The 25,669-nt window shown below is 39.8% G+C and overlaps 1 protein-coding gene across 7 annotated transcripts in view; it reads right to left on the reverse strand.

Annotated features, from left to right (window-relative positions):
* Positions 1-25,669, reverse strand: part of LOC127952766 (gastrula zinc finger protein XlCGF8.2DB-like) — a 94,546-nt gene that overhangs the window by 4,027 nt on the left and 64,850 nt on the right. For 2 of the 7 annotated variants that reach the window (XM_052551490.1, XM_052551491.1), the window contains exon 2: positions 7,613-7,736. The exons of 1 other annotated variant lie outside the window; for it this stretch is intronic. In XM_052551490.1, the coding sequence (XP_052407450.1) occupies positions 7,613-7,718 (106 nt within the window). In that variant the 5' untranslated portion in view covers positions 7,719-7,736. Of the gene's footprint in view, positions 1-7,612; positions 8,175-25,669 lie in introns of those variants that run through there. 4 more of the 7 variants (XM_052551485.1, XM_052551488.1, XM_052551486.1 and 1 more) reach the window with 4 other exon arrangements.

Consider the following 25,669-nt stretch of genomic DNA (forward strand, 5'->3'; position numbering starts at 1 on the left):
GTGCGCGCCAGTACCGCATTGATTACTTGAGGACGAAACATAAAATTGTCAAAATGACAATTTTGGGGAGTATCCTCGCAAGCACAGTCTTAAATGAGTTTCAAAGACTTAAATGAAGGTCAAGAGCTGGAAAACCGGATTTGTGTCAGATCCGCGAAATGTGCGTCAGGTCTTAAAAAGACAGCTGTCTAATAAACCCACTGCTGTCAGTCTCAATGTTAATCAAAAGAAAAAGAGAAAATCACTTGCTGCTCTTGATTGAATAACATTTGAAGCTTTAATAAGGATAAATCTATATTTTAATAAATGTATTTGTCATGACCATGTCACAGTTAAAACTTTTACGTTTTTTTTTGCAGAGTACCGTGACTTTCATGTTCTCATACTTAGAGTTGCCACAGTCATTGAATACTTTAATGTGCTGTACCTTATTTGTACCATCTTGTTTAATTTTTATTCATCTATTTTCCTTTTTTAGAATTTAAAGTAAATAAAGTATATGTTTGATAAGTGAGACCTGATTGTAGTCCTTGAAAATCCCCAAAATAGTGCTTGAAAATTCCTGGAATTTCATTATACAGTATCTGTACGAACCCTGTATAAAACGATCTCCAAAGATTTTGAAATCAGCCATTCCACTTGTCCGAAAAATAGTCTACATTCAAAACAACTATCAACATGCCCGGGTCTGGCCGCCCAAGCAAGTTCTCCCCGAGAGCAGACCGCAAGATGCTAAAAGAGGTCACAAAAACCTAAAATTTAATCACAGGACCTACAGCAGGCTCTTGCTACTGTTAATGTGAAAGTGCATGCCTCAGCAATCAGAAAGAGACTATAGAAGTTTAACTTTCATGGGAGGTGTGCAAGGAGGAAACCCCTGCTCTCTAAGAAAAACAAAGGCCAGACTTAAGTTTGCCAGAGAGAATGTAGACAAAGGCCAGGACTTCTGGAATAATGTTCTTTGGACAGATAAGTCTAAAATTGAATTATTTGGACACTGAAATAAAGGACTTGTTTGGCGTAAATCAAATACAGCATTCCAGGAAAGGAACCTCATACCAACTGTAAAACATGGAGGTGGAAGTGTCCTGGTTTGGGAGTGTTTTGCTGCAGCAGGACCTGGCCAGCTCACCATCATAGAATCCACCATGAATTCTACTGTGTATCAGGGGGTGCTTGAGAAACATGTGAGACTATCCGTAAAAAATTAAAGCTGAAGTGGAACTGGATCCTGCAACAGGACAATAGCCGTATTTCCTCTGTCGGGCCAGTGTGAGCCAGATCTTAAAACAGGCTGGGCGGGGCTCATAGCCTCGGGCCAGTAGCACCGAAGTCAGAATAGCACAGCGTTTCCACAGGTTTTCGTTGGGCCAAAAAACCCTAGCCATTGGCCCCAAGGAAGCTCAAACGAGGCACGATCAAACCCCGCAAGTGACAGTGGAAACGCATACCAGTAAATCCACTAAGAACTGGCTGAAAACGAAGAAATGGAGAGTAATGTATTGGACGAGTCAAAGCCCAGATCTGAATCACATTGAGATGCTGTTGGCTGACTTGAAACATTCTGTACATGCAAGAAACCCAGCATATATCTCACAGCTGAAACAATTTTGCATTGAGGAGTGGGGCAAACTTTCCTTCGACGGATGTCAGAGACTGGTAGATGGCAACAAGAAGCATCTCGCTGAAGTGATTTCAGCCAAAGGGAGTAACACTCGCTATTAGTGGGCAGGGTGTCCTAACTTTTTCCTCCATTAGAATACACGCTTTGTTAATCTTTTACCAAAAACCAAAAAAGAAAAGAAAATTAAGTTTTATGTTCCATTTTGTGCCCAGTTCATGTAACGTTACCTGGATATTATTTGCCCTGAAGCTGCAGTACAGCAGAGTTTAATCGATCAATTATTGACCAAATAAATAAAAACAGTGTTTAGAATGGTAAGCATATAGAGCAAACACCATTAGCAACGGCTGTTCAATTAATCGAAAAAAAAAAAAAAAACCTGTTTTGATTTCAATTTCTACCGATTATGAAAATACAGTAATCAAGATTAAACAATTAATAATGAATTATAATTTGAATAGTCAAGGATGGTTTTCGTGGGATATGTCAGTCTTATGACATTCAGTTTTAAATGATGGCATCAAATTCATAAAGACCAATATAAGAAAGCTTTTCAGAGATTTCAACAGGTTTAAACTGTAAAAGATGGAAGATATCCAGTGCAGAAGAAAATTTCACAGCAGTGAATAAACGCCTTATTGATAACCCAGTAAGGGTTGGAGATACTGTACATAATTTACCCACTAATGATAACCACTATCAATATACGGGGTCTTAAGATTGCTTTTAAATCCACACTTGCAATTCACTTTCACATTCATGATCATGTTTATACTTTTAAAAGACAAGATATTAGTCAATGACATTCATGATCTGTTGCGCACCAAATCATCCACCGTGGTCTTGTCAATTCATTTTGAGTTAATCCAGTAACATAAAATGAATGAAAATGGCAAAATAATATACCAAACAAAACTATTTCACAAGCCCTGAAGGCATTTTTGGAGTTGTTTTGTCTGAGTGACACACAAAAAAGTAAAGACTCATAACTCATAACTAATAGCTAATAATAGCTCCCCTGTTTTGAAGTGGACAATTACAACCCCAGCGCATCTTAAATGTAGTGTCTGGAAACATCTTGGGTTAATAAAAAGAGCTGCACTTGATCCAGATCAAGTTGATAGACTGGTGTTTCTTGCAAGCAATATTAAGAAATGAATTAGGCTAGGCCAGCGGCTCCCAAACTTTTTTTCCTGCGCACCCCCTTCTATGTCCGCACCCCCAATCCCCACTTAAAAAAAAAAAAAAAACCACAACAAAGCTTTCTTTTATCACCATATAAAGAGTCATGTTTAATCATGCGCAAATAACCAGAACACGCATGACAATAAAAACATCAACAAAGTTTCAATATAATGCAACAAAGCTACGCACAAGCTTCCACTTTTAAGAGGACAAGTGACAGACACAGGCTCAGTAACAGAAAGCACGGTTATTTTCAGCCGCGTAAAAGAAACATTGCAGCATAGGCTAGGCCTATTAAATGACCATGGAGCTAGCAGCATCATCATCTCAACCCGCGGCCCATCACAAATTCAAATGCGGCCCACCATGCTCAATTAATTTATTTTATTTTTTTTAGTTTTACAATTATTATTTTTTTTACACTAATTTAAAAATGTACTTAAGAAATATAAGCTATAGCCTAATTTTTTTGTTAAATTATTTTGTTTCATATATTATTTTCAGACATGATCAGACCTAGTCACACAACATTAGGCATTTACCAAACACATACAAGCGCCCACTTTGGCAGAATTCAATTCAAATAGTCATAAACAGCCATTAGTTCAGTAAAATTGAGCATCAGAATGGCCAAATTTGTTTTTAAGGGAGAAAAAAAAAAGAAATATGAAAAATGCCAGTGATTGAACACATAAAAACAAGACTAGTTGCAGTATCAGTAGTGAAGGAGAGGGCTGGATTTTCGGTTTGCCCCGCAACTTGCTTGAAAAAGTTCAGGCAAATGGAAACACCATATATTATAGCTATCATCCTTAATTGAAGAAATGTGGCAAAACATCTCTGGAGAGAACCTCATATTATTAAATTCGAAAGTGCTTTCCATATTTGGATCAACATAGGCTACATTTGTGAATGCACATTTTCTGCAATGTCGCACGTGAAGTCCTGTTTGTGATGGTCACTGTTAATAAATTTGTGATTGAATTTCCATTACGGTGTGTTTCATTTTTTTGATGCGCGGGAGGTCACGCAGATATTCAAATATATATTCGAATACATGCATGATATTTGAGATCTGTTCGAATTAGATTTTTCTCAAGTGACAGCCCTACAGATGAGCCAACAAAGACTGTCGTCTGCAGAAATTAGCTTAATTTAATATTGACAGGACACAGATGACTGCTCTTTGTAAGGCTTGCATTGAATTGAGTTTAACGTTGAATCTTGCAAAAAAAAAAAAGTGAAATTGAATTCAGACCTCAGGAAGAGGTAGTTTTAAAAATGTTTGTATTTTTTATTCTTTTATTATGTGTTTTATGTTCTGTCGCTGTCATTCTGTTGTACTGCGGAGCTTCCTGTCACGAAAACAAATTCCTCGTATGTGTAAACATACCTGGCAATAAAGCTCATTCTGATTCTGATTTTCTTATTTTGTTTTCTTAATGTGCTACTAATGTTGCGTGATGTCTTGTCTTATATGTGGTTTAAATTCTATCATGCTGCAGAACAAATTGGGGAACGAACTTTAGGGGACAATGAAGTTTTTACAATAACATTTACCTATTGGCAAAATAACAAAATGTAAAGAAACACTGCATAATCTCAGCTGTATACACACACACACACACACACACACACACACACACACATATATATATATATATATATATATATATATATATATATATATATATATATATATATAAATAAATATCCACAGCGATTGATAATGGAGAGTACTGTCTGTGTTTTTATCAACCTGAACAAGGCATTTGATACCATAGATCACAATCAGCTTTGGCTAAAGTAGAACGATATGGTATCAGAGGCATTTCCCATGATTGGTTGAGAGATTTTCTTAGTGCCAGAGATCAATACGTACATATTTACAACTTTGACTCTGAAATAACAAACATAACGCATGGAGTTCCACAGGGCTCTATACTGGGGCCAAAGCGGTTGTACATAAACTGTAATGTACATAATGTACATTGTACATAATAATAATGTAATGTATATAAATGACATTCCGGAGGTCCTGATAAAGTTAAATTGTATCTTGTTTGCCGATGATACTAGTCTCTATTGCTCTGGACAAAATTTAGAGTTCCTCTTGGAGATAGTGGAAAAAGAGCTTTCCAAATTAAAAACTTTATTTGTTTGATTATAACAAATTATCAATGAACTTGACTAAAACTAAATATATTATTTTTGGTAATAGAAAAATTGAGAAACCAATCAAAATTAATCATATAGAAATTGAGAGAGTGTGTAACAAAATTTGTGGGTATCTATATTAAGGCTGCAACTAACGATTATTTTGATAATCGATTAATCGGTCGATTATTTTTACGATTACTCGATGAATCGGTTTATGTACTTATATTTTAGTTTTTTTCAATTTTTTCCCCAAGTAAATTATTAATAAAGGGGTTTTATCATTCAGCATAGATTTTTAAGAGATTTTAACCATTTTGCATTGTCATATCCTCATCAAAAATATACCTGGAGTTGTTTTATTACGTGTTAGCAATCCTTTGACGAACTCTTCTGCAATCAAAACACTGACCCATACTCTAGCAAATTTCACAAGATTTCAAATAATGTTTTCACCATGGCAGTCCTTAGAGCTCCTAAAGTAGTTTAACATTCCAAACAAAGCTTATTAAGGAATCTTTCAGAACATATTTTCACGAAGAATAAGGATAAAACAGAATAAAATTGCAGTGCGCTGTATTTTATTATTTACTGGGAAACAGCTTTATAGCTTATGCTGTGAAAATCTAAACAATCCTTAAAATAAAGTGCCAATGGCATGGAACCTGAATGGAACTCACAATTTAAAGTAAAATCCATCAGAAGGTTGTCCAGAAAAAAAAAAAAAAAATTATTTATTTAAAAATGGAAATCCATATACAGCTATGATCCTTCATCTTGGCTGAGCTTTTAACGTTATTACAGGAAAGGATGAAGCTGATTATTTAGTTCTTGTCACATGACCCGCGGTGCGCTTGCAGCATTCTGAAAAGTTGAAATGTTTTTAACTCGATGCGGTCCGTACGCGCCGCGACCGCGTCGCTTCCATTATGAGCACACATACTGCGCACCTACATTGGAAATAACGAACTTGAGCGCACAAAAGACACGACATGTGAACGGCCCCTTAAACAGTTCAGTAGTGCAGAGTTTACAGGTTAATCTTCTTTTTTGAAGGCTCAAAGTAAAGTACTCCCACATCCCGCTGAATGCTGCAGAGACGCTGTTCGGGAAGCACGTGACATAAAACGAGGCCAGCTATTGGCTATTTGCTACTTCTCCAGTTGTACTGGCTGAGTAAAACCCCCGGTGGCTCATTACTGCCACACTTTGGTCATCGCAGATTTGAAATATGCACGAAATGAGCCGCTTACAGCAAATAAGTTGTTTAGCAACGAATCAATGACTAAATTAGTTGACAACTATTTTAATAATCGATTTTAATCGATTAAATCGATTCGTTGTTTCAGCTCTAATCCATATTGATGATAAACTCAACTGGAAATTAAATATAAACTTTCTAAAGACAAAAATATCTCAAATAATTGGTATAATGTGTAAAATTAAATCATGTAAAAATCAAAATGTACTATATATATTATATAATTCACAAATTCTTCTGTACCTAAATTATTTTGTAGAAATTTGGGGGAATAATTATATTATATTATAATATTATTTATTATCAAACCTTATCTTCATAGTGCAGAAGAAAGCTATTAGAATTGTTAACAGAGTTAATTATTATGCACCAACTAACACATTATTTATTCAATTAAATGCATTGAAACTACAGGATTTAGTTGATCTTAGCTCAGCTCCAATGATGTATCAGGTTCACAATCTCAAGTTTCCAGTCTGTATTCAGGAGAGGTTCAAGCCCAGAGAGACTCAATATAATTTGAGAGGAATCGGGGTCTATCAAAAAATAAGGCCAGGACCAATACCAAAGGGAGGTGTTTCTCAGTTAGAGGTTGTAAATCTATGGAATAGCAAGGATGACACATTAAAACAATCTATATCAATAAAGGTGTTCAAAAAAAATTTTTTTTTAAATCAAATGTGATGGGTAGCTATATTGCATTAGAATTATGTTATTTAGTTTAAATACCATTAAAATAAGTTTAATGAGATTAATAAGTTGAGTTTAATAAGTTTAAAATGGCAGTATAATAGAATGTTTAGAGGGAAATTAACAAGGTGACTTGTGTAATGTTATTAGTAATGGCTTACATTTGAAAAATATCTTCATTAATATGTTATTCATATGAGCCGTTTTTATAAAGCTGGTAATATTCTTACATCTGTTTCCACTTTGCTGCTTTCTGTTGCCTCATGCTGGGTATTTAAATCTTGGTGTAAATTGCGCTAGGCATCAATAAGTGTTTCACTTCAGCCTAAACGCCTTCAGTCATTGCTGTACTATAATAATTCTGTTTGTGTATGTTGTTATGTCTGAATGACTGAAGAAATAAACTACTACTACTACTACTACGAGAGAGAGAGAGCTTAATCACTATCAACACTACAGAAGAGAGCAGAAGAAGAGCAGTGAGTGATTTTGTGTCGTGTCGTTTGATAAATCATACTCAAAGGTTTACTAGACAGAAGAACCGATTGATTAAATGACTGCATGAGTGACTGAATCACAACCATACAGTGATTAACTGTGCAGCTCTATCATATAATCTGACTCCTCACTCCTTCAGTATATAACTGTGTTACACACACATCTGATGAACTGTTTGAGGAAACACAAACACAAACCTATCTGTTCTTCGATGACCTCCTGCGTGATCCAGCAGGACTCTGCTTCTGCTTCATTCATGATCTCTGTGTGATCTTCAGGAGATGAAAACACTCCAGCGTTCATTCATTCATCAGTCAGACACTGAGAAGCACACACACACCGAGGAATACACACCTGTCAGAGGGAGAAGAATCATTTACACCTGTTTGAACTCACATGTCGCGCATACACGGCACTTAGACAGCATTACTTCTCCTCACAGATCACTCTTTCGATCAAGAGACACACACACACGAACACATCTCAGAAGTCTGACTGAATGTAACAGTGTTCCTCACATCGCTGCTACACGATTATTCCGGTCAGCAGACGCACGCGCACACATTTAGCAGTGCACCACACGAACGACCCCGTGAAGAACGGCTGTAACGAGCGAACTCTGTAACTGTATGAAGTGTGTTTACCGTCAACTGCTTCTCACCTCAGAAGAGAGCCGAGGCGCGCGTGGTGACGTCACCGGCGAGCGACACGAAGTTCTTCTTCTTCTGTCGGGTTTCATGGCGGTCTGCATCTCATCTCATCTCAAAGGCGCCCATTTCCGCCCCCCACGAGACTGGAGTGTGAGTATGAGAACGACATCAGAGGAGAGCATAGATGTATATTCTAATTATATATATATATATATATATATATATATAAAAATCAATTTACCTTTCTAATCTTTTTGTACTCTATTTTATTTTAATTTATTTTGCAATTGTGAGTGTATATGTGTGTGTGTGTGTGTGTGTGTGTGTGTATATATATATATATATATATATATATATATATATATATTGTGTGTAAAGACCTCTAACACTAGCTTGCTCTATTCTTTTTTTTTATTCTGTTTTTCTTTTTATTTATTATATTATTTAAGAGCTCATGCTACATGTACTGTGTTAAGCTAACTGAGACTTGTCATAGCACTTATATATCATTGCTCTTTTTGTTGATTCTGATTGCTTCCACTGTCCTCATTTGTAAGTCGCTTTGGATAAAAGCGTCTGGTAAATGAGTAAATGTAAATGTAATGTAGATGTCGCCTTGGCCACGGCAGTTAATTGGAACGAATGCGTCAACAGAGCCGCCAGCTCGGAACAGGGGAGCCCCTCCTCTTTAATGCATCAGCGTCAATGTAGGCAAATGTGATCATGAATGTGATTTTCTAGCTTTTTTTGTGTGTTTTTTTTTTTTGGTTCGTTCCAATGGTCAGACATACATTTATCATTGCGTCAAGAGAAAATTTAAGGTGAAAATGAAAGAGGAAGATTCTGAGTTTATGCCGCCAACACGGCGAATTATGTAGTGGCGGTGCCCCGCACTCATTTGCCATCTTGGCTGGCATTGGCCAGTGAGAGTTGCAACTTCTCTGCCGTTGTGCAATAAGATTTCAGGTAGGTTAGGAAGGAAGGGAGCATATTTACAGAGTCTTGAGTTAATATATATTTAGAGATATTAATTACCATTATTATTACCATATTAATTTGCATTCTTCTTTTGGTTCCGAAGATTCCAACGTGGCTTTTTAAGAACTTGACCAAATCCTTTTGTGCTATCAAAAGGATTGACTTTTTCCCCTACAAGTGAAGCTAATGCATTTAAAACTAAGGTGGACCTTTTTAGGTTCTACAGAAACCTTCATTTGAAGGTATGGTACCATCAGTCGAATAAACTCTTGAATAGCACACCTGAATTGAACTTTGATACCACTCATGATGCCAAGAGACATTTTAAGCCTAAGTTCTAATCACACCTTGATTGCTTTTACCAAAAAGGTTTCTCATGATGTAGACAATATGTTTGACAAAAGACAGAACAGAATAAAACACAATCTTTCAAAACGCGAAAGAGATGCACTGAATTCTCTAACAAAGAATGAGCAGATAATAATAAAGCCTGCTGACAAAGGGGGTGCAGTTGTAGTAATGGATAAATGTTCATGTATGATTGAAGTACAAAGACAACTAGGAAATAATATTTATTATGAACAATTGCAGAGAAATCCAATTGTTCAAATGAACAACGAACTAAGGAACATTTTATCCTTTGGTAGAGACCGATCTCAGACAAGGAATTTACTTTTCTAATGAATGAGAATCCCTAGATGCCATGTTTCTACATGTTGCCGAAGATCCATAAGAATTTAGAACAACCCGAGGGTAGACCCATTATCTCAGGCAATGGATCTTTGACTGAGCCCTGCTCCCAATTTGTGGACTTTTTTTTATAAAACCTCTAGTGCGGGATCTCCCTCCTTTCATTGAAGACAATACTGATGTGCTGTGTAAACTCATGAATATCACAAATGTCAAATGTTATTTGGTGACTCTAGATGTAGCCTCCCTATATACCAATATTGACCACCATTATTTGTTACATAAGTCGGAGACATCACCACCCAACCATTTTTTACTTTCTCTCACAGAATGGATTTTACACAATAATGTGTTCCTCTTCCAAGACGATTTCTTTAGACAACTCAAGGGCACAGCGATGGGTGCATGTTTTGCTCCTAATTATGCCAATTTATTTTTAGGTCACTGGGAAGAGCAATACATATATAATCGATCTATTAACAAATTCTGTGACAAGATAGTATTTTGGGGACGCTTTATTGATGATATCCTCTTTGTTTGGTCTGGGAATGAGGAAGAACTTTTGCAGTTCTATGAGTACATCAATACACCTAACCCTAATACAAAACTATCAATTGAACATTCAAAAACATCTATTAATTTTTTGGACTTGACTATCTCCATAGATGACAATAATCTTTTGCACACAACAATATATAGGAAAAGCTTAACAGAAACACTTAATTGAGGGCTGACAGCTTCCATCTAAGGAACCTGAAAGATAACATTCCTTTTGGACAATTTCAGTTTAGACGAATCTGCAATAATGACTCTGGTTTCGAAAATGCAGGCTCAAGATATGACATTATGACACGCTCGACAACACGCTCTGATCTACTAAAGAAAAAAAAAAGCGGAGGAAAGACATGGCTAAGAACAACTCTAGACCTGTCTTTGTTACCCAATATAGTAGTAGTGCCTCTGAAGTGAAACAAATAATTAAGTCCAATTGGGGGTTGATTCAAAGTGATTCTATTCTGAAAGACATTTTTCCAGAGCCACCTATGACTGTGTTCAAGAAGGCACCATCCATAAGGGACAAACTTGTAAGAAGTTACCTTCCAGGTCCTAGACAAAAAACATGGCTAGAAAAAGGGTTGTGGGGAACCTATAGGTGTGGATCTTGCAGTCATTGTGAGGGTGTCATTCAAAGTGTGATCTGAGAACGCAGAGTGAATTTAAGACTAATGGTTTTATTAACTGTAACTCTGAATATGTGGTCTACCTCCTACAATGCCCATGTGGGTGTTTCTATGTGGGCAGAACTAAAAGAAAACTAAAAGAGTGGTTTTATGAACACAAATACGCAATTAGAGTCAATAACGAAGATTACCCTATGGCCAAACACTATAAAGAAATACACCATAGTGACCCTTTATCTTTGAGAATTCAGGGCATTGAAATTATAAAAAAATCAATATGTGGAGATGATATTTTAAAACAGTTATTGCAACGTTAAACCTTTTGGATATGGAGTTTCAAAGCAATGGACTGTCCAGGATTAAATGAGGAGATAGATTATAGACGTTTTCTGTGATTTTGTAATATTGTTCTTTCCTGTAACTACTCTTTAAATATATTGTAAATGTATATGTGTATGCATATGTATACATGAAGGTGTAAGCATTAATATATGCATGCTACCTGTTGCTTGTGTTTTTGCTTTTTGCTTTGGTGTGCCTGAGTAGTATATGCATGAATGTATGTGCATGCTATTTATTGCTTCTTTGTTTATTGTTGTGACCAGCAGCTTAGGTGTTGAGAACCATGTGAAAGGCGTGCCCTAGCAATGTATGCATGAATATATACATGCATGCTATCTGTTGCCTCTGTGTGGCTGCGTCCGAAATCGAATACTTCTCTACTATATAGTATGGAAAAAGCAGTATGCGACAAATTAGTCACGAGATTCAGTTGTACGTATACTTAATTTGCGTTCTAATATGCCTACTCACCTACTATATAGAAGAAAGAAAGAAAAAAAAAAAAAAAAAAAAAGTATGTGAAGAAAGAAGTACGTTCGAAACCTTAAACCATAAAACAGTAGGCGAGTAATCCCCGGATGTCCTACTGCTTCAGCCAAGATTCTGAAGGGTTCATCGATGGATACTTTTCAATCCCAGAATGCCATGCGGAAAGGATAAATCGTCATCGAACGTGAAGGAGAGCAGAGTAGAGGGTGTTTACAAAGGTGAGTATTATAAAACAAAACACGGTTCCCAGGTCATAAAATCTTATTTGTTGAGCTACTGTAGAGTAAACTGTTGATTTGTTAAGGTGTAAAGACGCTAGCCAGTAACATCATAGTATATTTGTGATGAAAAACAACATCAAAACATGTTTTATTATGTAAAGCGAACAGCGGATCTCCAGTAAGCACATGTACGTCTCCAAAGTGGATTTGCATGAACCATATACATCTTAAAGATGATTAATTGTCTGTTTAATATGAGACAGAGAAATGTTCTAAGAGAACAGCAAATCACATGAACAGACATCTGAGTGAGAGATGTGTGTGTTATTATGTAGAATCAACTGTCTACATTGCTTTAGATGAATGTTAAGTAATGTAAATAAGTAAATCTACATTAAGTAAACATAAGTTATCTATTTCATTTGACCATTAGTGTTGTTGATAAATTGTGGAGCTCTTGTGTTGGATAAAGGGAATTAACACATCACCATTTAGTTCAACTCCGGAGGGTCCACTGGCACCTGACTCGACTCCGGAGGGTCCACCGGAACCTGACTCGACTCCGGAGAGTCCACCGGAACCTGACTCGACTCTGAACTGTCTGTGGAGACCTGAGGCGCCTCGGCTTCGGGCACTGCCTCTGGAACGGTCTCGGGCACCGCCTCGGTCACCAGAACAGCATCGGGCACCGCATCGGGAACGACCTCGGGCACCGCCTCGGCCTCCGGAACAGCATCGGGCACCGCCTCGGCCTCCGGCATCGGGCACAGCCTCTGCCTCCGGAACATTATCGGCCACCGCCTCGACCTCCTGAACAGCATCGGGCACCGCCTCGGTCACTGCATCGGGAACGGCCTCGGGCACCGCCTCGGTCACCAGAACAGCATCGGTCACTGCATCGGGAACGGCCTCGGGCACCGCCTCGGGGACGGCAGCAGCCGCTCGGGAATGTCCTCCTGGACAGCTGTGGCCCGCTCGGGAACGTCCCCCTGGACGGCAGCGGCCTGCTCGGGAACGTTCTCCAGGCTTTGAGGAACAGTAGAAGCCTGTCTCCTCGTCCTCCGCCCTCTACGATGGCGAGTTGGTGGCTCCTTGACTGGCGACTCAGAGTTTGAGTCGGCCATCCTGTGCTGTGGCTCTAAGCTGGCGGCCATCTTGGGCTGTGGCGCTGGACAGGTGGCCAATTTGGGCTGTGGCGCTGGGTTAGTGGCCATCTTGTGCTGTGGCGCTTGGCTGGTAGCCATCCTGGGCAGTGGTGTTACTGATGCTATGAAGGGTTTAATCTTCAAGGATTGAACTGTGGGTCATTTCAATAGAGTTAAAACATAAAAACAACACAAATATATCGGTTAAACTACAATAACAATAAAAGGGCATTTGTGTATTCAACAAGACCGACCACAAAAGGAGCAAATTGCATCAACATCAAAATATTTAGGTAGTAAATATTAAACCTGTAGCAGTCAGTCATATATTTGAAGTTGTTATAACGTCATAGGTCACATGATAACGTAAACATGGCGGAATTAATTCATACTCAACGAGATTTGGCTGTAGAGTACGTACTTTGTTAGCGCTCGTTAAGTAAGTACTTATTGAAATTTAGTACCTACTCATTAAGTATGGGATTTCGGACGCAGCCTTTCTGTTTATAATTGTGACTAATAGCTTTAGTGCTGAGAACTGTGTGAGAGGCATGTCCTAGTAATTACCTGCAGACCTTCAATACTGATTGTCAGCACCTGTGTGTTTGCTTCTACCTGTGTGTCTTTGTCATTATAAGATCAGTTTTTTTATCTGCTTCACTATGCCCTGAAGAAGGCCTCATGCCGCTACGCGTGGGCATTTTAAAGTTGTCCATTTAGGACATGTCATTTTTGCAATGAAGACATTTTAATTATGGAGTGCCTCGGCTATCAGAGATTTATTTTTCTCTACACTGCCTCTTGGGAAAAGTAATTAGTTAGATTACCCCGTTACTGAAAAAATAACGTCGTTACCTAACACCATTCTTTTAAACAGCGTTATTCCAAACACTGTTCCTAATAAACTGTTTATCTGCACTCACACGTGGATGTTAAATGATGTTGTGGGATAATTAAATATATGCTAAATAAACTACAAACATACAATTATATACATTTATTTTGTTCTCACATTCTTTCTTGTAACCCTTCCCTCTCAGTGACAGCTGACTGAAAGGCTCATGATGCAGCTCATTATGCAGGGCTTTCTCTTCTCAGGTGTAAATCACAATGATATTCATGATAGTTGACGCATACTCGCATATGACTTTACCAACAAAAAGTTAATCGATATATTGTTTTCTGTGAGTGAGTAAACAAGATGATTTTCACATAATTTAGAAAGAAAAATTCTAGGCTACAAGCTCCAGTTCTCAACAGTCCCGGGAACCAATGTTATGTATGTGTTTTATTGCCTTATTCAAGTGATTTAACATTTTAGGTTTTTCACTAATCACGCATAAGATTTGTTTTCTCAAAAACATAATCATGTACATATATGCTGCTCACATATTATTATAGCCCAGTTCGTGCTGATTACAGTGAGACTAGAATTTAGCCATTTAGATGTGTATAAGAAACTGAAAAAAGCACAAATGTCAAAACATGACAAAACTTCTCCAGGTGCCAAAAATACCCTTAGACTCCAGAGGGTTAAGTCTATGTGAGTTACAATGCACATATAAAGTGTTGGGAAATGTCTTCTTCAGTATCGCATGTACCCTTCCTCTGTTCCCCGACAAAATCCGACGCACGGCACCGGGTCCAGCTGCTATGGCTCCAGCACTTACAAAATCTATGCTGATGTAGCATCTTGTGTCATGTAGTCCGTTTCCAAATCCCACAGCCCGTTCTTTCAATGTGCCGTTGTGCTGGTCGTTTTGACAAGTCTTTGCACTCATCTGCTAAAATCGCATAATATGTGTCTGGCTCATCATGCAAATCTGCCTATATGTCTTTTGACAAGGAGTGATGTTGGAATTTCCTGTATCTCATTTTGTAGTGTGGTGGAGTAGTTTTCCATTCTTGGTTAATTCATTCAGTCACCTTTTTATTTCTGGGTCATATTTAGAAATCAGGTCAAGTAGTTCCAAAAGGTTACCCTTGTTTAACGCATCTGGGTTTTCCGGCTGCCCACGCAATAGGATTTCTTGTTTTGCACAGAACGGGAGGTCTATGTCTATCAATTAAGGAATTGTCGCTGGCATCGCTTTTTCAGCTGGTTAATAATATTTCGCCGTCCTCACTGTTGACATTGCTTGAAACCATCCATTTTCCCCAGCGCTGCAGCATGTGCCCTGCTGGCTTCATGTTTGCCACAACCCTCAGAGAAATGTTTCCAGTCTTTGAAGCCCGTATTAATAAGTCTATCCTCATAAGCTGCTATCTTGCCCTGATATTTGTGTGGCTGGGAATGTACAAGTTTGGGCTGGCTTGCAGCCTCATCTATTGATGACAGGTCTTCTTGGGGAATGGCGTTTGTGCTAGGCTGCTGAATCCTGTCTCCTCCTATAACACATAAAATGCTATCATAAGTTACCTCTGCTCTGCCTACTGCCAATATTATTTTCCCTCCAGAAAATGTGCATATAGACAGACACTAACGTTAACTTTAGCCTAACTTTTAGCACCCTACATGCCTTGCTGGTGTGAGGGTGTGGCTACTACGGGAGGACTTGATGGGGAGAGGGCGGCCGAGCAGGATGGTCACAACATAAAATTGTCACAGTGTCTGGGTTGTGTTCCCTGGGTTTCCACTAGGTGTCCTCCGTTCCCACGGTGTCTGTCACCTTATCACTTCCTGTTCCCTTATTTGGTCACCTTCCTTCTTGTTTTAGTTAATTGATTGTTCCCCACCTGTCTCCAGTTTCCCCATTATCCTTCTGTGTATTTGTACCCGGTCTGTCTGAGTCTGTGTCACGGAGTCCTTGTCTTATGTGTGATACTTTCCTGAGTCTGTTCTTGACGTGTGTTCTTGTTTGTTATGTTATTGGATATTCTGGTTTTGACCCTGCCTGGACTGTTTACCCTTTTGGATTTGCCCTTTAATAAAATCTCACACCTGCATTTGAAACTCTCTGGGTTTCCTGGATCACCAAACGTGACAAAATTGCAGGAGTTTCCTCCTGCTGTTCCTCTGAGCATTTCTTGTCGAATTTAAAATAAAATAAGCTGTGTTGTGGAAATTCTAATACAATAACAATTTGTAGAGACTGAGAATGAAAAACCAAACAGAGTTTTGTCTTTGTATTGCTTTAATTCTCTGCTGTGAATGATCTGGTTTACACACAGCTTCCGAGTCCGTGTGCAAAGAGATAACACACAGACTCACAGCCCACTTTTTATAGAATGTAAAAAGATACATTGAAGGACAGACTAGGACCCTTGAGCCAATCAAGTTGCTCAGTGCACATCACATCATAACACATGCACATCTCATGCACATCTCATCTTAGATGCCTGGTAACTCTCAAAAACTCCCCATCCCTGGTACACAGTTTCCCTTCAAATGTTGTTTTTCAACCTAAAGCAGTTGCGTGCACAAGTTACATAAAATAACTCAATGTGCCTATCGACTATATATACTACATTTTTCTATGTATGTTAACAAAAGATACTTAAATGAGATTAATGCAATCAATGCCAAATTAACAAAACTAAAAATGTCCATAACCCTCCTCCCTTTTGTTCATTATTGATCACTTATACTGATTAAATGTAGATAAATTTGTGAACACACTACCCTTATAGTTTACATCAATCATGTAAATTCATGATTTAAAACACCATTACTCTTACAAGGGTGAAAAAACAGCATTTGCATTGTCTTTTTTTATGGAACATGGTCATTCCTAACATATAAGCAAGCTATAAAGAAAACAATAACTCTTATACTTGATTATATGTAAAAATCTTAGTGTGATATTCAAACAGAAAAAACTTTCTTAACTTTCCTTCCAGTTGCATCATCTCGTAACACGGACAATGACCTGCTTTAGACCCTCTTTATTCTACAGCATGTAATGCTTACTACTCTTCTTCTGTAGAGCTGCTGCTGGTGTCAGATTTTAGCATCTCATTGTCTTCATCATCAACATCAGAAGCACTCACATATACAAGTCATTGTACATTAACATCTGATGAACTACTAAAGATTTCGTGATTTAATTTGCAGCTCTTCTAATCATTCCCACTACACAAGGCCACATACACAGCAAAAATAAATTCATGGCCAGTGCTGAGATGGCAATTAACCCAAATGTATTCTTCTTTCTGCCGTAAACCCTTAAACCAATTCCATTCCCAATCATCATTGGCATTTACTTCTCTAGCTGTTAACCTGTGAATTGAATTAGTCATGTTTTGAATACAGTTCCCACAAGTACACACACATCCCACCAGGAGATGCGGAGCGCTGGTCCAGTACAAATCTTGCAGTGCAGTCGGCCTCAGTCCTCGTGGTTCCTTCTTGATGCCTTCCATCATCACCTTAGTAGTGTTCATGAAACTTATCAGTTCATACCTCGTGATTTGGACTTCAATTTGAAGAAGGCTGACCCCAAGTGATGGTATTACATGTATAGAAGAACTTTTCAGCTCCGTTCCACAGCCTGTGTTCCCTCTTGTTGAGTTGGTCGTGTAGTTTCACTGCAGTGGTCGGATGGTATGTCTCCTAACAGCTCTTTTCATTGACTTCACCCCCACACAGTGATGTTGCTTCGTGTTCAGCTCCCATTCACCACTGTATGTTTGTTCACCTAAGTCAGCAAGACGTCCCCCTTGGCACGGGACCGCTGGTCAATCACTTCACTGAGCTGTAGACCTCTGGTGGCGCTGGAACCTTCCTGCAGTGACTTGCATGTAGCCACGTAGCTCCCTCTGCCACTTTCACCTCAGTTATGTGTGTTATCAGCAAGACCTGATATCATGCAAGACTCCTTTCGCTGGCTTTGGCAGAGCATCCTTTACCTGCTAAGATATCTGAGAGAGAACAACAGACAACTTTCTACTACACTTTAACATGTCATCTTCACACAAGGCTGTAGATCACAGTGGTTGTGGTTCTGGTCCTACTCCATTGGAAGTTGGCCTGCCAAACAAAATTTCAAATGGACTCAAGTTAGACTGTTCTTTTTGTCATTCTCATGTACATTAACACAATGGGGATTGCTTTGACCCAAGACAGTCCTGTCTGCTCACAACACTTCTTTAATTTTCTCTTTTATGTCACATCTGACTGATGGTTTTATTTGCATTATCAATTGTGCTTTCAATTGTACATTATATTATCAATTCTCTGATTTGGAATTGGGTGTGCCACTTGAGACATAATTTGCCCTCTGTCCACTTTACTTGTGGCACAGATCATAGATGATTGAGAATACCCATCTGCAAAGGAAGTAAATCCCTTTGTGAACCAATATTAATTTAGCAAATCAAACATTCCCCCTTTACTCATGTGATCTAGGCATGTACAAGTTTTGCATAGTGTGGGAAAAAGTGTTTTGGCAGACATGGTCTGTCACCCATTATTTCAACCTTCACCCATTATTTCTTCTCATCTGCTGTGGCAAAAGCTTGCATAGCTGTAAGATAATCAGAAGGGAGTGTGAATTAATCATTGTTAAATGTTACACAGGTAAAAGAAGGTTCTGTTCTCATAGCTGTGTCCTTCGCCGTAGTATCAGCTTACTTGTTACCTAAAATCACAAAATCATAACTCTTGGAATGTGTGACGCATTTGCAGATAGCAACTAACTTTGGTAACAAAATTGCTTCAAACAATGCTGCTATATTATCATGATTTAAATCAGGCTTACCATCACACTTTAGAAATTTCCTGTGTTTCCACAATGCCCCAAAATCAAAACAAACCCCAAAAGAATAACAATAATTTGTGTAAATGGTAACTGTTTGTCCATCAGCAATTGTGCAAGCCTCCGTCAATGCTACTAATTCAGTCGCTTGCGCAGAGCAATGCGCGTGGAGCGCTCCAGATCTTCTTGATGCATATGCAGTGGTTACAGCTTAACTTGCTCTGTTTTTGCCAATTATTTGGGTCTCTAGATACTGAACCATCAATGAATAGAATTAAGTCAGCAATTTTTAAGGGGGTTTCTTTTAAATCTGGTCTTGGTGTACAGACCTGTTAAAATGTGGCAATACAATCGTGTTCTTCCCCATCCTGCTTCGTAGGGAGCAGTGGAGCTGAATTTAACACTGTGCATCTTTTAATTGTGATGTTTGCCATTTCTAATAGAATTGCATTGTACCTGAGCCACCTAGCCGATCACAAATGGGATGTTTTTCTGTTCCAATAGGATCACAGAGACTGTGTGTGGCCTGAGCAAAGTCACATCAGAGTACCCCACAATTTCCCTTGTAGCTAAAATAGCTTTTTCTGAAGATGCAACAGCTCTCAGGCAATTTTGGTATGCCTGCAGCTATCGGACCGGGCTTACTCGAAAAATAGGCCACAGGTCTCCCCCATGATCCTGTAACACACTGGTACTCAACCGGTGGGGGGGTGTGGACACTCTCTTGGCGCGAGTAGGCTACAGGATAGGAGGAAAAAAACCTGAAAAAAAAAATAAAAATTTGCAAAAAAAATGTATCACTGTCATAAAATTTATAGTTTTGTATATACATAACTCCTGAATCAAAATTAAAATGTTTTTGGACTGATTAAAAAAAAGAAAAAGTTTTGAACAAATTGGTTGGTCGATAGTGAGCGCAAATGCAGATGATGCGGCTTTATTAAGCGAGTCATTGAGTCGTTAATTTTAAACGATTCGTTCAAACGGCCGATTCATCCAGAATGAGACAGATGTTTGTGAATGGGTCATTGAATCTTTGACTCAAACGATTTGTTCAAAACACTGAATCATTCAAAACACGATTGAGAGTGTTTCTGTGAGATGTGCTATGTTGTGATCTTTGTATGGATTAATCGGATCTATTTTCGTTGCTAAAATAGACCAAAACAGTCAATATTACGTCTAAAATGTAAGTGACTTAATATTATTAACTTGTTTGTTGAACTGTCATATCAGTGTCACATTTTCAATCGCGAGGTGATGGTAAATTAAGTGATGGTCAATTGTCAGCTCTCTTGGGAGCAGCGGGTGCTGCCGTGAGCCCCTCTCCCGTCCAAAAGCACTCACAGGCGGTCTCAGTAGCCTCGCGCAGCAGTCCCAGCCTGCAGTCAGAGCAGAGAGCAGACACACACACACACCCATCCGCGTCCAGGCTGCAAATGACTCACGCATGCGCATGGCCGCCGCTGTTCCCGCCCTGGCTTACAGAGCGGGGTGCAAATGTAAATGTTCACACTCTCATAAAAAATAAATAAATCACTGCATTTAAATTGACTCACAACATAGCTCTCCATTCACTCTAGTCTAGTCTCTTGCCAAGTTCGCTTGTGCCAGCTCTCGCTCTGTTATCAATCTCGAATTACATAGGCCTTTACTACAGAACCCCAACAGTCTTTTTAAAGACTAAACCCACAAACATTCTTTTTAAAGATTATATCAAATCTCAGCCCTAGCCAGTAATTTTTTTAGCTACACTTAGCTAAAACTACCCACGCGACTAAGACACACACTCACTCACTCACTCACACACACACACACACACACACACACGAGGACTACAATCATTTAGTATTAAAATAAAATCTGAATTTCTGTTAAATAATTATTTTGTTAATTAAAGATCGTGCCTGAGTCCTGACTGATTAGCCCCTGATACGTCTCTCAACAACGCCACACACACAGTTACATATTGCCTAAACTTTATTGTAAACACAAAAAAAATGGAGAAATTTCTTGTGAGGACCAACAAGCCAACCGACGCACCACCAGCTGCAAAAAAGCTTCGAAGGTACGATGAAGCATACCTGCAGTTTAGGTTTACAGTATCTGATCTGAGACCTCAGTGTGTCGTGTGTGCCGAGGTGCTGGCTTACGACAGTATGAAGCCCTGCAAATTAAAAAGGCACCTCGAAACAAAGCATGCTGGCATTAAAAATAAACCGGCTGAATATTTTAAAAGAAAGCTTGATGGCCTCCATCAGCAACAGGCAACCATTTCAGTGCACAGCACTGTGTCTAAACAGTGTTTGGAGGCATCGTATGTAGTGGTCAAAAGAATCGGTAAACTGGGTAAACCGCATACAATCGCAGAGACTCTCATTTTGCCGGCCTCTTCAGTCACACACTACAGGAGAAGCCATTTTCAATGTCCTTGATATTTTTATCCGTGAAAATGGTTTGGCTTGGGACCGATGCGTTGTGTGGGATGGTGCACGTTGTGTGGGATGGTGCGCGGGCAATGACGGGGCGTGAGCGTGGCCTAGCTGCTCGCGTTCAGCAAGGAGCTCCACTTGTGAAATGGACACATTGCATGGTCCATCGCGAAGCACTAGCTGCTAAAAAAAATGCCAGTTCTCTTTGACTCCGTGCTGAACCAGTCCATGAAAATGATAAATCTAATCAAATCACGGCCGCTAAACTGTCGCTTGTTTGGGGTCAGGGCACGAACAGCTGCTTCTGCACACTGAAGTTCGCTGGCTCTCCAGGGGTCGGGTGTTACAGCGGTTGTATGAGCTGCGAGAGGAGGTGAAGTGGTTTTTGACAGAAATCAAATCAGATCTGGCGAAGCATCTGGATGACACTATGTGGCTTGCATCTCCGTCCAATTTGGTCGATATATTTGACCACTTGAATGGCCTCAACCTGTCTTTGCAAGGCCGCGAAACTCATATTTTGCTCCTTGCAAACAAAGTGCACGCCTTCACACAAAAACTAGACCTCTGGCATGGGCGTATCAGTCGAGGGAACTGCGACATGTTCCCCAGCTTCGCAGACTTTATCACTGATGCAGGCACGTCACACGATTTCTCCTCCCTGTTTCAATCAGCGTCTGAGCACTTGTCAGCAATGAGAAAACAATTTGCGACATACTTTAAAGAGGATTATCACTCTTTTGCGTGCACAGCAAACGAGCTATCAATCGATATGCAGGAACAGCTTATTGAGCTGAAGAGTGACGGTAGACTGAATTAACTCTTTAACTCCTGCCCTCTCCTCATTCTGGGCAGCAATGATGCAGGAATACCCTCAACGCTGTGACGTTGCCTTGAAGATTCTCCTTCCTTTCGTGTCAGCGTATTTGTGTGAGGCAGGATTCTCAAAAATGACTGCACTCAAAACGAAATACCGCAATCGTGCACAAATTGAGGATGATTTGAGGCTATGTTTATCAAACATTGAGCCAAGAATTGAGGATCTTTGCAAGGCAAAGCAGGCTCAGGTCTCACATTAACATCACCTACCTGCAAGCTTCTGTAAAAAATGCAGATGATGCCTACTATTAGGCCTAGTAATAATTTTAATAAAGCATATATTAATATCAGAGGTCTGGAGCAATTCCCAATTATAGCAATAGCCTAGTTATGATAATAGGCCTACTGATGATGATGATGATAATAATAATAATAATAACAAAAGGTTGAGAACCCCTGCAGAACAGAAGTCAGAAACCCATTCTCTCATCAACGGTTTCTCTCTGGCTCTGGGAGTCCCAGTGTTGGTGATGTTTGTAGCAATAATATATTCTTTAATGCTTTCTCTGCTTCTGGAATCCAGGTCAGTTTGTCATGGGGTTGCAAGCCCTTCCCATGAGCCAAAGCGTTCAGGGGCGATTCTTTGATAACATAATTTGGAATGAACATTCGACAATACAAACACATGCCCAAAAATGACATTAGTTGCTTTGTCATGATAAGCTTTAGAATCTTTTTAATTGTCTCTTTTAGTTTCTCAGATAAAGATTTGCCATTTTTAGTGATGACCTAAAAATGTCACCTCCCCTTTTACAAACTGACTTATGACCCTCAGCAGCCAAAAGTTCTAAAAGTTTGACAGTATCTTGTTCGCATGTTTCTTTATCTTTTAACAGGGAAAATAGATGTACGCACAGGAGAATTTTACCCCAGCTGCTCTTAATGATTATAAAACTGGTGTTCACGGAGTCTGTAATCAGACTTTGGAGTGACTTGAACTGGTTCCCAATTTTTAACCAGCCCCAAGTCAAATTTAGATAAAGCCCAAAGTGTTTTAGGGAATTCTTTGAGCACTAGGTGAGTCTCTACTTCCTCTGCTGAAAGAAAGGTTGTTGTCGTGTCATCAATCCCTTTAACAACAGTCCCGTGCAAACACATTCTGTCAGGGATCTGCAAGAAATGGGACCCAAATGCAGAATGAGCAGACGAGGGTATTTTATTAACAAGACAAAGACTGGGGAACAGCTGGGGAATTTGCAGTGTAACGGTTCAAACAGATGGGCAGGGCAGACAACAATACGGGCAGAAGGGATGACCACTGAGACAGTCCAAGATAGGTAGACACAGGAAACCCGTAGCTTCAAGCGAAGCTCAAAAGTCACCAGGTAGAGACTCACAAGACCAGATACTGGACACGTCAGAGAGGTGAGCCGCTTCCAGGCAGTGGGGTTCAGTGGTTGTGGGGTTCAGTGGCAAGGAAGTCTGAGTGAGGGCAAGACAGGACAATACACAAAAAAACAAGACTAGGCTCAAAATGACACGTACATTTGAAGACAAAGTTAGAACAAAGTAAAAGAAAACCAAAAGCTATCCAAAGATATGATCAAAGAGTATGAACATAAAAACAAAATCCCAAACTGGAATCACTTAAACAAGAATAGATGAAAATCTAAATCGAATGAGAAACCAAACGAGTTTAGAATACACACAATATTTCTTTCCTTTCTTTTAAACTAGACAAAACTAGAGACCAAAAAGGATATACATAACTAGAAGAGATAAAAAAAAAAAAATAATGATCAAGCTCAAAGGGATAAATTCTGGGCCAAGAGACAAGTAAACACCAAAAACGAACCAGCAGAGACACAAGGAAAGAAACCCCAATATATAGGACAGTAAACATGAGGATCAGGTGAAAGCAATCAAGCAGACAAGGGCTAAACAAGGGGGTGTGACCAGGGGTAACAAGGAGGTGGGACAAGGGGAGCACTTGGCAGACACGAACAAAGACAGAACCATGTGCTCAGACACAAAATAAACAAAGAAACATGGAACAGAGACAAGATGGACAGGGCTGTCAGGGCAGGATCCTGGAACATTCAGTATGCAGACAGTGTTGGATTGTGTTCAACCTTTTCCTCTGCTGTCTCCATCCAATTCACATAAAAAATACACGAACAAAGACAGAACCATGTGCTCAGCTGTTTGTTGTTGACGGCTGAACTGCGTTTGAGCTCCGTCACTATATTCTTTTCATTGACTATTTTTAACTTAAAAATCTATTTTATACACCATCGTTTCCGTTTATATAACGCGTGAATATATCCTCTATTGTATTCTACAACAAAAACAATTAGAGCGACTCGCTATCACTAGATTTATTTTGATCTCCCGGGTCCGCTATTAGCTTTTAGCCAGTTAGCATCAGCAAGCGTGGTTGCTGCTAACTGAGCTTACATTGCTAATACTCTATTCACACACATTACCACTGCTGTACTCACTGTTACTTGCTTTAATGGCGGATGAATGTCTCCACTCTGTGCAGCTCGAGCTCGAGGCCGTGGGGAAGCAGATTCGCGACCTGGAACGGAGGCAGGCCGAGCTGAGAGAGCGGAGAGCCGCGCTGGAATCATCCCGGGCTTACGCTCACAAGTCTGGGTAAGTATACAGCGTGCTGTTAACAGTCCCACCACGTCTACTCCGTGTGTTTCTCTGCGCAGGCCCGGTGCACCCAGGACGCGATCTTCCCAGATGTCCTTCACTGCGACGCCGGGACACCACGGACCCTGGGTGCATCCACAGCGGAGGATGCGAGCCGGGTCCCGGGCGACGACATCTCCCCCTCCTGCCTTCGAGATCTCCATCCAGAACCGCTTCGCTCCCCTCCGCGAGACAGGACGCGACGCTGTGATCATCGGAGACTCCATCGTCCGACACGTAAGTGCTACGTTAGCCGAAGGTAAAGTGCACACTCATTGTTTGCCTGGTGCTCGTGTTCTCGATGTTTCTGCGCAGATACCCGCGATCCTGAAGGACGACGAGAGCCCGAGAGCGGTCGTGCTTCACGCCGGGGTTAACGACACCACGCTGCGGCAGACGGAGACGCTGAAGAGGGACTTCAGGAGCCTGATCGAGACGGTTCGCAGCACGACGCCCGCGGCGACGATCGTCGTGTCAGGACCACTGCCCACGTATCGACGAGGACACGAAAGGTTCAGTAGACTTTTAGCTTTAAATGAATGGTTGTTGTCATGGTGTAAAGAACAGAAACTGCTATTTGTTAATAACTGGAATCTTTTCTGGGAGCGTCCTAGACTGTTTCGCGCTGATGGATTACACCCCAGTCGAGTCGGAGCGGAGCTTCTCTCTGACAACATCTCCAGGACACTTCGCTCCATGTGACTAGTAAGTCAATTCTCAAATAACCATTATGATGAGTTTTGTTCCACCCGCTTAAATGATAAAAGTACTTGTGCTGTAAAACCTATTAAGACTGTGTCTGTTCCCAGAATAGTGAGGTCAAAATATAAATATAAATATAATGTAGGATCTAGAAAAAATCTTATCGTAATTAAACCAGAAAAATGTAAAGTAAATGAACAAAAACAATT

Source organism: Carassius gibelio, chromosome B3, assembly GCF_023724105.1.
Source record: "Carassius gibelio isolate Cgi1373 ecotype wild population from Czech Republic chromosome B3, carGib1.2-hapl.c, whole genome shotgun sequence".
NCBI lineage: Eukaryota > Metazoa > Chordata > Actinopteri > Cypriniformes > Cyprinidae > Carassius > Carassius gibelio.